This window comes from Etheostoma cragini, chromosome 18, assembly GCF_013103735.1.
Source record: "Etheostoma cragini isolate CJK2018 chromosome 18, CSU_Ecrag_1.0, whole genome shotgun sequence".
NCBI lineage: Eukaryota > Metazoa > Chordata > Actinopteri > Perciformes > Percidae > Etheostoma > Etheostoma cragini.
The window spans coordinates 1,807,807-1,821,639 of NC_048424.1; the positions used below are offsets into that span (position 1 = coordinate 1,807,807).

At 39.9% G+C, this 13,833-nt stretch overlaps 2 protein-coding genes across 2 annotated transcripts; both read right to left on the reverse strand.

Annotated features, from left to right (window-relative positions):
- Nucleotides 1-5,846: 5,846 nt before the first annotated feature.
- Nucleotides 5,847-8,658, reverse strand: LOC117961826. Its single transcript, XM_034900761.1, has 4 exons — nucleotides 8,528-8,658; nucleotides 6,560-6,877; nucleotides 6,177-6,443; nucleotides 5,847-6,025 (listed from the first exon to the last, which is right to left on the reverse strand). Exons 1-4 carry the CDS (start codon nucleotides 8,586-8,588, stop codon nucleotides 5,847-5,849), a joined length of 825 nt encoding a protein of 274 aa, XP_034756652.1. The 5' UTR covers nucleotides 8,589-8,658.
- Nucleotides 8,659-8,903: 245 nt separating this feature from the next.
- LOC117961827 lies at nucleotides 8,904-12,981 on the reverse strand. Its single transcript, XM_034900763.1, has 9 exons — nucleotides 12,773-12,981; nucleotides 12,269-12,601; nucleotides 11,692-12,141; nucleotides 11,456-11,530; nucleotides 11,225-11,314; nucleotides 11,047-11,136; nucleotides 10,472-10,500; nucleotides 10,159-10,227; nucleotides 8,904-10,020 (listed from the first exon to the last, which is right to left on the reverse strand). Exons 1-9 carry the CDS (start codon nucleotides 12,831-12,833, stop codon nucleotides 9,892-9,894), a joined length of 1,326 nt encoding a protein of 441 aa, XP_034756654.1. The 5' UTR covers nucleotides 12,834-12,981; the 3' UTR covers nucleotides 8,904-9,891.
- Between the last annotated feature and the right edge of the window lie 852 nt (nucleotides 12,982-13,833).

The window sequence follows — 13,833 nt, forward strand, 5'->3', positions numbered from 1 at the left end:
CTTTGCCTCCTCCTGTTCTCGGAGAGCTTCCTCCATCTTGCTCAATTTGTCCTTGAGCTCCCGAGCTTGAGCCCGCTCCCTCTCCAGAAAGCTCTCCAACTCTAACTCCACGTTGGTCTTACTTACCTTAAGCATTTGTCTCTCTTTATGAATGTCGATCTTCTGAGTCTCCACTTCCTCTTTCAGGGCCTCCTTCTCTCCCTTGATCTGCTCCAATTCAACCTTCAGGTCTTCAGTAATGAAGGTCTGCAGGTCCAGATCTTTTTCGGTTTTCTGCAGCCTGGTGCAAATTTTTCCCAGCTGGGTTTTCAGATGCTTTGCTTCCCCGAGTGTGGAAGGGACACGTTGAGTCAGAGCCTCATCCAGCTTGGCTCTATGGGAAGCCTGGAATCTTTCCAGTTTCTCCTAAAGCCTCGTCCTGTTCTCGGAGAGCTTCCTCCATCTTGCTCAATTTGTCCTTCAACTCCTGAGCTTGAGCCCTCTCCAAACCGCTCTCCAACTCTAACTCCACGTTGGTCTTACTTACCTTGAGCATCTGTCTCTCTTCTCGAAGCTGCAGCTTCTGAGTCGCCACAATATTTTTAACATGCTGCTTCTCTCCCTTCACCTGCTTTAATTCTACTTTCAGGTCTTCAGTAATGAAGGTCTGCTGGTCCAGATCTTTTTTGGCTTTTTGCAGCCTGGTGCAGATTTTTTCCAGCTGGGTTTTCAGATGCTCTGTTTCCCTGGGTGGGGAGTGGACACGTTGAGCCAGAGCCTCATCCAGCTGGGTTCTATGGAAAGCCTGGGATCTTTAAAGTTTCTCCTTTGCCTCCTTCTCCTGTTCTCTGAGAGCTTCCTCCATCATGCTCAATTTTTTTATGATGAGATGATATTTAACAACATTAGACTCTGAGGTGAGTAGATGTTGATTAGTGGAGTCAGACAGAGGAAAAAGCCTCAGCATTGTTTTCATAGTTCATTGTATCTTCATCTATATCATTATGCTCTTGTGAAAATGAAGCAAATAAATGTTGAAACACATATCAGCTCCAGAGGAACAGCCGGGCTTTAGTGCCTTGCTCAAGAGAAACAGAGGGATGGTTATTGGAGCAGATGAGAGCATGAATCGTCACTTTCCTAACACACATTCGCAGAGTGAGTTGATACTTTACCAACAGATTGATAACTGCCGTATTTCCCTTTCTGCATATTATATTCTTCCCCTCCTCGTTACTTTCCATTAGAAGCTGCTGCTCATTGGGTAAAACATATGGTGCATGCGTCTTCTCCCTTTCTGCATCAGTAAATCTGTGATCGATGCCGTGGTCTATTTGAGAAAGCTGTGAACGTGCACTTGTCCCAGCTATCTACACCTGACTTGACATTGCTTCACCTGTTCATCCTGGCTTGGCAAACGTGCACTAAGTCAAGCTGCGCTTTTTCATTTATTCTGGATATCTTTATTCTACTTTTGTGCAACAGGCCCCTGTTCTGTCTAGTCTTGCCTAGTTTTACTTTTTGTCTGTCTGATTGTCCTGCCCTGCCCTAATGTGATTCACCTGACGTTTCACATGTTCCTCGTTACCTCGTTACCTCGTCTTGTATTTAACCTCTGTGTTACCTTTTTCTTTTGTCAGATTGTTTTGGGTCCTCACTCTGCTCCCATTACAGCATTGACCTCGTCACAAAGACAAAAAGCATATTATCCTAACCTGGCTGCATCATACATAAACAGAAATACATTGTTTTTAACAACTCTGTACTACTATTTTTAACTCGACAATAGTCAGAGGTGTTTGTGTGTTATGTCTTATATCTCAGTGTTTGTCATTGTTGCATCATCACATTTACAAATCCACCAACAAAACGCAGCTAATTGTAAAGTTATAAAACAAAAGACAGTGACTAAATATTAAAGCTCCTTTCTGAGCAAATGTTTTATATAATTATCCACAAATTGATTTAAAACAGCTCATCATATTCCCCCTTGGTTTCTCTCCTGTGGACGGAGGAGGGATGAAAGGAAACAGCTGCACCTCTTGTGTGTAATCACGAGTCACTTCACTTTTCAATAACTTTGGATACATGGATGTCTGATCAGGTGAGAGATTGTAACAGTCACAGTGGCTGAACAGGGAAGCCATCTTGTCCTCACGTCATCCAGCAACTTCACAGTGTGTACACACACTTGGCGTGAGAACACAGCCACATAAAGACTTACCACCTGCATCATTTACACTGACTTACAGTCTCTGATCCAGTGTAGGGAATCAAAAAGATATTAGAGGGGCAACTTTACCCGTACAGTCAACAAAATGTTCCTAGTTACCCCTGTTCAGGAGGTACTGGACCAGCTCTCCGTTTAAAGGGTCCCATCCTCTAGGCCTATGGGTCTTACCCTATTACGTACTACAAATGATTGTTTAAGCTGGCGTCGAACTGTCTTCAGAGCACCTACCCTGCTTACTCTGAAACGGCACCTGACCAAATAGCATTAGAGCCAGATACCCCCCCCCCCCCCCCTCCCAGCCACGCCCGTTAACGAGAGCTCTCTTTTTAATTGATCAGGGCACTTGGTACAGTTGCTAAGATATTATTTAGTGGCCATGAAAAACGGCTAGAGCAACCTATAAGATCCTTCAAGGATGTTTAACACACTTTACCTAATGAATTACCACCTTAAAAGAAAATGAATAAAATTAATGTCTACTACTTGTACTTTAAATGCAGTGATTATATACTTTATTGCAGAATGATCAATAATCAAATAATAAATCAAAATGATAATACATATACAAATACATCAAACTCCTATATAATACTGGATAAAACTTCACATCCCTCTTCTGCGACAGCTGTACGATCCCTTAGAAATGTGATACTTTTTCCAAAGTCTTCATAATGTCTTTATAAATCCACAGTTGTTGCTCTAGAGTCTGATTACTCCTGATGGTTTTGCTATGATGGTTTCCCTCTGTGGCTTCTGCTCGTAAATCCACTGAAGAGAATTTTGGAAGTTTTCTTTAGCTGTTTTTCTTGTTTTTAAGTTGAGGTTGTTGAGTCCAGCGATGTCTTGTCCAGTCCAATGCCCGACGAGAGCTGCTGAGGAATACCGCCAATCTTTGGCTGTTTCTGCCTTATATCAGCTAGACACACAAAACCCCTTTCTTTAACACAGAAACCTATTTTTCCTATTTTTTTGTAAGCAAACACACTCTTACTGGAAGCTTACACTCATTTCTTCCCGTTGGCATATTTCAACATGTTTCTTTCACTTCCCTTATTCCGCTCACAGACATCGTGTTCACTTGCACTAATAGTCACTTTTAGAAATCCTAGTCTCTATCATTCTTTTTTACAGTAATAATTCACACTTTGAAAAGTACCTTGTAGTTACATGACCCAATAGTCCATCTCTATCAACATGCATTAGATTGCTGTTTTTGAATGAGAAAGAGCCCAGATTAAAATGCACACAGTAATCCACATCTTGTGCCAACATGAGAAAATAAAAAGCACAATATTGCTTTTATCAGTGCAAATATATATATATATATATATATATATATATATATCTAAAAACGCTGTTTGTTATAATGTTTTGTCATAGTGTAAAATGGAGATTGAGAGAGATAAATGGAAACTAAAAAGGTGGCTTAATGGAGGTTTAGGATATTAGATCAACATATGCTGTATATACTCTATACCATGTTGAAACCTTTGGGGCAATATTTGCTCCTCAACACATTTTTTAGGGACATTCTTGAGGGGCATACATTTAATCCTTTCGGGCATGTTTCCCCTCTACCCCTCTTAATGCCCTCCATGATCATTTATATACATATTTTATTTGAGATATCAGTTCACCTCAGTTCTTTTCAACTCACAGTGTTGTCACCAGGTACTCTCCCTGGAAAATAAACCACAAGGGAAGATTTTAGCTCTGAACGTACAGTGTGTTTGGATCAGTGTGGACTGTTAGTGTGAATGTGCTCACCTCGAGCTCTGATGAGGAGAACAGTAATCACAGTCATTAGGAGGACTTCAGCCACACGCAGGGCCAACATGGTGTAGTCCAGAGCAGACCAACCTGTCCCAGCTGTGGAAGCACACGTCATTTTGGCTTTTAAAATCCCGCAGCTATAAAAGAATTACATTTAATATAGACGAAAAACAACACAGGACTTTTACTCTGGAGACCTGGGTGTGTCCCCTCCCCCATGAAACCCAAAAGTCAACAGTCACCTTCCCAAATCAACTGACTTTTAGGGACCTACTTAATTGACCCAGTTACGTGACTCTTCTTAATAGTTTTAGGTGACCTGTTTTAAACGAATGTTTTCCTTACCAGTTTTCCTAACTACGTATTTCTATTGCCTAAAGGCAACTTGTTCCATTTCACAACGTTATCTACGTGTTTAAAACTGCAACCCGTTTCCTTAAAGTGCTCATATTATGCTCAGGTTCATAATTTTATTTTGAGGTTGTACCAGAATAGGTTTACAAAAAAACACCAATTTTTGTTACACTGCATATTGCTGCAGCTCCTCTTTTCACCCTGTGTGTTGAGCTCTCTGCCTTAGCTACAGAGTGAGGCATCTCACTTCTGTTTGATCTTTGTTGGGAGTCACACATGTACAGTAACATGAGCATAAAAGACATGTAACACAATAAAGGTAACTTGGAAAAAGCCAAACAGCATAATTTGAGCACTTTAAAAATGACGGTATACTTTGTAAAAAAATCCCCAAGTCCACCCCCAAAGGGAGTTATCATCTCAACAGAAAACACTGTTCACAAACTGCTCTGTTGTAGTCCAGCCTTTACTTCAGAGGCAAACGTGGGTCACTTTGTAACACACATTCAAATGCTTGCCTAGCTGCTAGCGTCAGTGCAATAGAAACTAATTAACCATCTAAACGCTTTGTGATGTGTGCAGCGTTGTGTTAAAGCTGAAGAGAAACTTTAAAACATCACTTTAGTGTCTTGGGTGTTTGATCTGTGACCAAACGCATGGAGCAGAAGTTGAAGTGCTATGTGACTGTAAGTAGAGATAAATCAACCTTCTATCCCTATAACAAGGTTTGTTTGCATCTGTCTGTGTAAGGAACATTTCAAAATACTGATTTCTTAACAGCCATGGTGTGGAGCATTTCAAAACATTCAACCATGTAATAATGAAGCAATAAAAACCATATAACCCCAAACAGCAAAAAATATCAACATCCGTGTCTGAACGTCATTTGCTAACTGTGAATTCAGTTGTTTGGGTCTCTGCCAGGGTGTGTGTGTTGCGTTTGTTGCTGCTGTGCATCGGTGTAAATTATTCAAAACTGGCAATTCAGTGCAATTTAGATGCAAATTTTAAATTGAGTTTTAATTTCTATCACATAAATAAAGACATTTGCCCTATAACTTGATGCAGAAACGGCACAAATTGTTGCAGAAAAATGTGTCCTTGACCAACTGCCCCTTTGCTCGTTTGAAAGCAACGATGTCTCTCTCTCATGGGTGGGGCCAAATTCTCTGGGTGGGCAAAAAAGAGAAAGAGGAGATAACCTTGCCCCTTATGACATCATAAGGTGCTAGATTCCAGATCGGCCCATCTTAGCTTTCATTTTCTCAAAGGCAGAGCAGGATACCCAGGGCTCGGTTTACACCTATCACCATTTCTAGCCACTGGGGAATCATAGGCAGGCTGGGGGAACTTATATTGATTGTATGTATTATTTTTTATGTAATCATAAAGTGAAATTTTATTACCATGGGACCTTTAAAACTGCCCCCTCCTCGTCGGTTTCTCTCCCTTTCCCCTGACACTACGTCATATTATTTTGAAGTTCCTTCATTTTCTATACAGTTTATTATAGTTTACCTGGCAACACGTTTTCCAGCCAGCCTCCTTTGTTGGATTCAACCATTTTTGTTGAGGCGTCATTGGTATTTGCTTTAATGCCACTTTCAGTTGTTGGTTTTGCTTTTGATTCTGTTTTTGTTGTCGTGGTGGTGGTGGTTGTTGGTTTTGTTGTTGTTGTGTCCTCACCTGAACAGATGAACACAACTCAACACACTGTTCTGATTTAATGTTAAAACTTCAACTCCATAAAATAATCTAATATAAAATATCTAATATTTATTCTCATCGGTTTGAAGTGACTTTAAACAGCTCAGCATGTTCTCAGCTGGTTTCTCACCTGAGGACTGAGGGCTGAAGGGAAACTCCTGCACTTTGTCTCCTTCAGTCACTTCACACCTAAAGATCTGATACCTTGATGTGTAACTAAAATGAGAAGCAGGAAAGGTCACAGAGGTGTAGCAGGGAGACTGGTAGGTCCTCAAATCTTGGTTATCTTTATCCACATATTTAGACTGAAACAGCCATTTCACGGTGTGTTGACACCGTTCGTATGTCGACACAAAGCAGTGCAATGTCACGTTGTCAGCGTTGTTATGTTCAGTCACTGGGGATGGGGAGAATGGGAGTGAGAGTTAAATAAACGTCATTACCATAATCAGAATTATTGTAATGTTTCAGTATATCGTCCTGACATGAAAACATTGTGATGTAAATACTCACTGGTGACAATGGAGAGTTCAACCACAGCATCTGGACCTTGTTGATGTCCTGATGGGTAGAACTGTCTGCAGGTGTAACGACCAGCATCCTCCTCTGTGACCTTCTTTATAACCAGAGAACAGTTCTCTGTAACACTCAGTCTGTCTGGTTTAGCGTTTACAGCAATCCGCCCGTGACCAATCAGCACTACTATTGGTGTGTTTTCTAACTGACTGAAGATCCAGGTAGTACTGTCACACGCTCTCTGACCGTCGATCACATGTTCACAAGGCAAAGTGACGTCATCTCCAACTCTGACAGTGGAGGAAGCGGCTGCTGCTGAGAATATGAGAACAAAATTATATATTAAATATTGCTTTTACTCTCAGTGTAAAGATAATAGTATTAGTAGCAGGGCTGTAGTACTCGAATCCGATCTTCGACTTGAGTCTGGACTCAAGACCGTTTTCTCGTACACTGGTCTTGCCAAAAATGGCTTTTTGTCTTGACCGAGTCCATGTGTCTCTATATTATATGATAATAATATTGGAGGGAAAGTGAAACCCAAAATGATTGTCTCGATACTGTTATGCATAAGACCTTATTTTTCTGTCCTGGACTCTTTCTTTACTCGGACTGGAACCTTTTTAGACTCCGTCCTCCGTCTGAAACCTCTTTGGACTCGGCCTTGACTTGCACTCGACTAGTCCTGGTCGTTGACTTGTCTTGGACTCGACAAAGGTGGTCTTGACTACAGCCCTGATTAGTAGATAGTAGTAATAGTAATCAGTTACAGTAGTATTAGATAGTAGTATTTTTTTTGTGTTGCTTTTTACTGTTGGAAACCGCTGCTGATAATAAGGGAAATTCCCCACTGTGGGATGAATTAAGTATTATCTAATCTAATTTACAGCAAAAGTTTGCTTATGTGCCTCATCGTTGGTTTCCAAAAGTTTACTAAACTTGCTATTTATTCACTTTACTCAAACACAAACTATCAAACACTATTTGTTTGTCTTGGTTAACACTCATGTTGTCCTCGGGTCAAACTGACCCGTTTCCCTATATCAATGTTCTTTTTAATTCCCCAAAATAACATGATTGATTCCACACAACGCTCTTTGCCAAGTACAAATCTCTACTTTCTTTAATTTTGGGGTGTCTTATTCAATATTATAGCATTTGAAATAACAAATTGAAGTGTTTTTTAAATGTTATTGAGTAAAAGTTGACATATTCCAGTCTGTGATTATCCATCAACATCCATTCCTTTAATTTTAATTTTTATTAAAGAATTCCTATTTTCTGCTTTTCTAACTCAAACATAAGGTATCATTTCTGTTAAAATAACTATTAATTTTAAGTTGATAAGTTAATGTTGTTAGTGTAAAAAAAAAGTTAAAAACATCGATAAAAAGCATCAACAAAAGTGTTAATTTTCAATTTTGTCGCGAAGAGAACACAAGAGTTAAGAGAAGGTTAGGTAACAAACAACATTAATGATATTAAGATGGTTTGTTAACACACAACCATCTGAGAAGCCCCCATTAGAAACTGTTTGGAAAAGGGTGGGCACAAAAAATAAAATGCCATATTTCATGTCTGCAATTGTTGATTTGAACGAACACACAAATCCGTCACACACATAATACATGAACCACGTCGTAGCTACCAGTAGCACTAAATGGTTCGGCCCACTGCTGTTTGCACAGTAACCCAAAAAGGGACAAACCTTGAAAAAAAGCATCAAAAGGGTTTGAAAAAATCTACAAAAATGTAAGAAAAAGTTAAAAACATTGATGAAAAGCATCAACAAAAGTGTTGATGTTCAATTTTGACGTGAAGACAAGTCAAAGGTTAAAAGAAGGTTAGGTAACAAACTGCTGTTTGCAGCCTAACCCGTTACTTAAAGCATAATCTCACATCGTCAGACATATTAACTTATAATAAGATGTGTCTGTTTTTTATTTACATATTTTGTGTCCTTACCTGTAAACTGAAGCATTAGTATCAGAAAACAAGAGGTTAGGATCCATCTGTATTGAGCCATCGTGTCTCTCTGTCTCAGTCTGCTTGTCCTTCTTGTAAGTCTCTGAACTAGTCGCTACTTAAAGACAAATGTCCCATTGACTTCCTCTAAACAGTAACGTGTCACTTCCTCATCCTTCCTTCCTCTCAGACACTATGTTGATATGTATATGTCACTTGTTGCTTGGGCAGACAACGTTAGCTTTTACTTTCCTCTTTCGTTTATTACGGCCGACATGAACTGGTACGACGCACCCGCTGACCTCAAGTATCTGGAATTTAAAGGGTGCCTAAAATAAATAATTCAGATGAAACTTTATCAGTTATAGATGGAGTTTATTTCATTTTTTCTTTTTGTCATGCCAAACATGTGGTCTGTGCCACAAAGGATGACAAGACACTGCTTTTATACAACACAGCCTACATCTTTATACTTTTACGAAAAGAAACAGTAAAAAAAACAAGCAAAAATGCTTCTATATGCTTATATAGCTTTAAAAAATATTTGAAAAAAAAAACATTTCATACGTTACCACAAGTGCGGTGGGGAATCATACCAACCTGCTGTGGTTATTATGAATCATATTTCTGTCTTTAAATATAAATATAAATCATATTTCTGCCTGTAAATGGAAGTTATTCTTTGGGGGAATTGTTGGGTCTTTTTTATATGAATTATAGAATGTGGTCTAGACATCTGTGAAGTCTCCTGAGCTAACGCCTGTTGTAATTTGACACAATAAATACAATTGAATTGCATTGAATATGAACTGTACACTGACAAAAACTGCTACATTCCTAAAGATTATCATTACACTGCTTAAAAAATCTACTTATAAAATCCCCATATGCAAATAGCCAGCTCAATATGGTTGCATCATCCTTATTTACAAAATCAAAACAGAACAAAATCGGTTTTTCACATACTTAACAAAGTTCTGCCCAGTTAGCATTAAAAAGAGCAATGAAAATGGTCAATTATTGTTAAAATCTATAATAATCAGTCAGTTAGCACATTGAACAAACCTGCTTGTCTTCTTCCAGACTGACCAACCGTCCAGTTAAACAGTAAACGAAAAAATACAGGGATCTCAACTGGGAAAATAACCCTTTTAGATAAATGATCGACACCAAACACAAACAGCTGTTTAAGTTTAGTCCATAAAACAATAGCCCATTGTTCTTATTGAGAAAATCTTCGGCCAAAATTATAGAACAATGAGCACACATCTTTTAACCACTTCAGTTGTTCATCCTCTCTTTCTCCCTTATCAAGTAACGGAAAATAAGTGTAAAGCTACGAGCTGTAACTACACCGTGCTTTCTTATTGGTTGGGTTTGTTGACGGTGGCGCTGAGATCAGCTGAGGCTGCAGCAGCAGCAGAGGAAGAGGAAGCTTTCACGGTGCTGTAGGTCACTGCATCATCTTCATCATCATCATCTCCACCTCCAGCCTGGAGAACAAAAGACAACACGTAAATTACACAACAGGAAATAACACACTAATGCAACATTATGACATCCAGCGCCTCATAAACACAACACAATGCTCATTGATGACACAGCATCACAGTAACCAATCAGCAGCTGACCTGGGCTCTCCTGTTGGTCTTCTTGGTGTACCTGATGGAGGCGTAGGAAACACCACCTTCAGGATCAGCCTGCACAGAGGAGACAACATAAAGGCTGCTCAGTAACATGTGGGGACATGGCTCACAGATACATTTTAAAATCAATAAAGCAGTCAGTGTAACTTTGTGGGTGCAGTGTGTGTGATCTGGTTTCTGGAGTCACTGCAGTGTTTAAGCTCAGTATCTGAAATTAACAGAGTCTATGAAGGATGTCTGAATGTTGATGACCCCGTCAGAGAAAAGCTGATTGAACGTCCAGACGTTTGACACTCACCGTGTTTTCATCCGTCTGTGTTTTCTTCCCTGATAAGTAAAAAAAACAGTCAACTTCACCTTCCACAACAAAAGTTGTTTGATTGTAAAAGCAATTATTACCATTCCATTTCACATTTGTCATTAGACGGCGACATCTGGTGGCTGTAGTAATTATTGCAACTAAGGGAAAGTAAAAGAGCAAACTATTCCACATAAGGATGCAGGATGGCGGCAGATGGCCCTCATTTAATACTGTCTGGAAAAGGGCGGGCACTGGGCAAAAATACCAGGCAGGTGATTGGATGAACCATCAAATTCGTATCGGAATTGGCCTTAAAAATCCTTTATTGGTCGGGCTCTAGCGTGACGTCACGTTATGTTATTCTGCTAGTTTTCCGTGACTTATGTTTTACTTACCCAAAGTATTTTGTGTTTAAAACTGCGTCCCGTGATTAAAGTGTCTGTGTTTGTTAAATTTTGTAAAGCAACCACCGTGCAGCAGTCAACAGAACGGTCACATAGGTCGTTTTGGGAGTCGTTCCCAGTCAACCTATTGCGTGGTTCAGGTATGAGGATGTGTTGCAGTGTTCTCACCTTCAGCTCTCTTACATCTGAGGACAACCACAGTGAGGATTATGAGAGCTGCAACAGCCACAGGCACAAAGATCAGCCACCACATCCACCCTGGAAAGACAATGAAAACATTAAAAACAATTTTGAACAGGAAGACAGAGATTCTAGAGGAAGAGGGACAACGTCTATGAGTGACTACCTTGTAGGTTGTTTGAAGGATCTCTGATTCCTGTCTTGGTTGTTACTGATTCTCTGATTCTTCCAGAAGTTCTTGTTGTCTCAGTTGTTGCTGACAAATTAAATAACACTGTTCAATAATAAAATAACTTAATATCTACCATCTTCTGTAACTAAAGGAGGAATAGTGATTTCTAATAAACATGTTTTGGGGGGTTTTAGTCATTTTATACTGATTAAGTTTAGTTCTTACCTTCTGATGTGCTCATTGGCCCTGATGTTGGTGATAGTGTAGTCGTCGTCGTCGTCATCGTCGTTGCATCGGCAGCTTAATTATTACAATAGCGAAATGCAACAAACTGTACATTTAGAAATAGGTTCAACCATCTGACATCGTGACACAATGATGAAATATTAAATCCTCACATCTACACTAATATTTATTGTAATTATCCACAAGTGATTTTAAACATCTCATCATATTCTCACCTGGTTTCTCTCCTGGGGAACGAGGAGGGATGAAGGGAAACAGCTGCACTTCTTTAGTTTCATCATCTGTCACTTCACACTTCAATAAGTCAGTCCCTGGTTTGTAAATTAAACCAGGTTCCACAGAACCAACATGATCCACAGAACCAACATGATCCACAGAACCAACATGATCCACAGAACCAACATGATCCACAGGACTAACATGATCCACAGAATTCACAGGGTCCACAGAACCAACAGGGTCCACAGGACTAACAGGGTCCACAGAATTCACATGGTCTACCCATTTCACAGCAGCGTAGCAGCCCCTCTGTACTGTCTTAATGTGTGGGTGATGTTTAACCCCGTCTGTACCCTCATACAGCCACTTCACTGTGTGTCTACAACGATCATGTGTTGACACAGAGCAGTGTAACGTCATCTCATCATCTTTCTTCTCTTCAGTCACTGGTGAAGACGGAGATATTGAGAGAGAAAGACAACAAGAGTTATAATTAACTTCATGTCTGTAATCATGAATATTGTAATGTGTCAGTATATTGTTCTTGTTAGAAAATATTAAGTAAATACTCACTGGTAACAACATAGAGAGAAACCTCAGAGTCTGGACCTTGTTGTTGTCCTGCTTTGTTGAACTGCTGACAGAAGTAACGACCAGCATCCTCCTCTGTGACCTTCTTTATAACCAGAGAACAGTTCTCTGTAACACTCAGTCTGTCTGGTTTAACTTCGGCTTCTTTACCAATCTGACCAAGAGTAACCAGCTCTACTGTGCTTCTTAATTTACTGAAGTTCCATGTCGTACCGTCACACTTATTCTGATCATCTCTCACATTTTCACATGACAACGTGACTTCACCTCCATCTCTGACAGTGGAGGAGAGCAGAAACTGTCTGTCTGCTGCTGCTGAGAAGATGAGAGAGAAATAAGAGTTCACTAAACTCACCGTGTTAATGACAAACAACACATCTTTCTCAGCTGGATAACATTTAGGAAATAAAGTATCTTATAAAGAATTATGAAGTTGATTGTTGCCATGTGCCTTCCATATATATATATATATATAAGTCTTCTTACCTGTAGAGTGAAGCAGCGGTATCAGAAATAAAGACATTTTGATCCATTTGAACTCTTCCATCGTGCTTCTCTGTGTCTCTGCTTCTTCTCTCTCTCGTTCTGATGCTCACAACTGTTTCTAAAATAGTTCTTTAGTCGAGAGACGCTGCATCTACTTCCTGTCATTAGGATGATGTCACTTCCTCATAATGACATTTAAGGTTAGGGGGAGGCTGTTTGAATCTCTTATAGACCGGCCCCAGGGTGTATTTGTGACACTGACGTATTTCACACCTGAAAAGACGAAGACGACGACTGAGGAAGTTAACCGTGGGGGAGTTTATAGTCTTACTTTAGAGACGCCAAAGAGCCAAAAAGTCTTTCATAACTTTCACGTTTGCATTTGTAAAACGTAGTTTTCTCTCAGAGGAAAGTTAAATGTTTCTGTGTTCATTGATCCAATCTAACGCTGCAACAAACTAACTGTATTAACCTCATGTTGAGTAAGGTGGTCTCACTGTGGACAGTCTCAGGGAGGATTGGTGACACTGACGTCTTTCACACCTGAAAAGAAGAAGTTGACTAGACGAAGATTGTTGGTTAAGATAAGTGTTTGCGGTCATGCAGCTTGTTCTCTTCAGATGGAGTTTATTAGAAACCAGACCGGAGTCATGGTGATGTTTGACAGCACACATGAACACACAGGTGAAGAGTCCAACTCCTCCCAGCAGGACTTTACTCTTGATGTCCGTGGTGCAACATGGTGATACTGTAGCAGCTGAAAGATCCCACATAAGATGATGTTTTACTGGCTGAGACCTGTTGGTTCCTCTTTGTATCTTTGCAGTCTGTTTCTGAGAACTGAAGGAGAAGTGTTGGGTGAGAATGTGGGTAAAACCAGCAGCAGAGCTCTGCCGGTGTGTGAGAATGGCAGTGAACGGTTAGAGGAAGTGTCAATGTGTCCGGAGGGACAGAGAGACAGAAAGGGACACACTGCAGAGACAACTAGTTGGACGTTTAATATGTGTGAAATGTTTTCATCAATATGAGATCACAGTATACCGATGTATATAAAGTAGTTA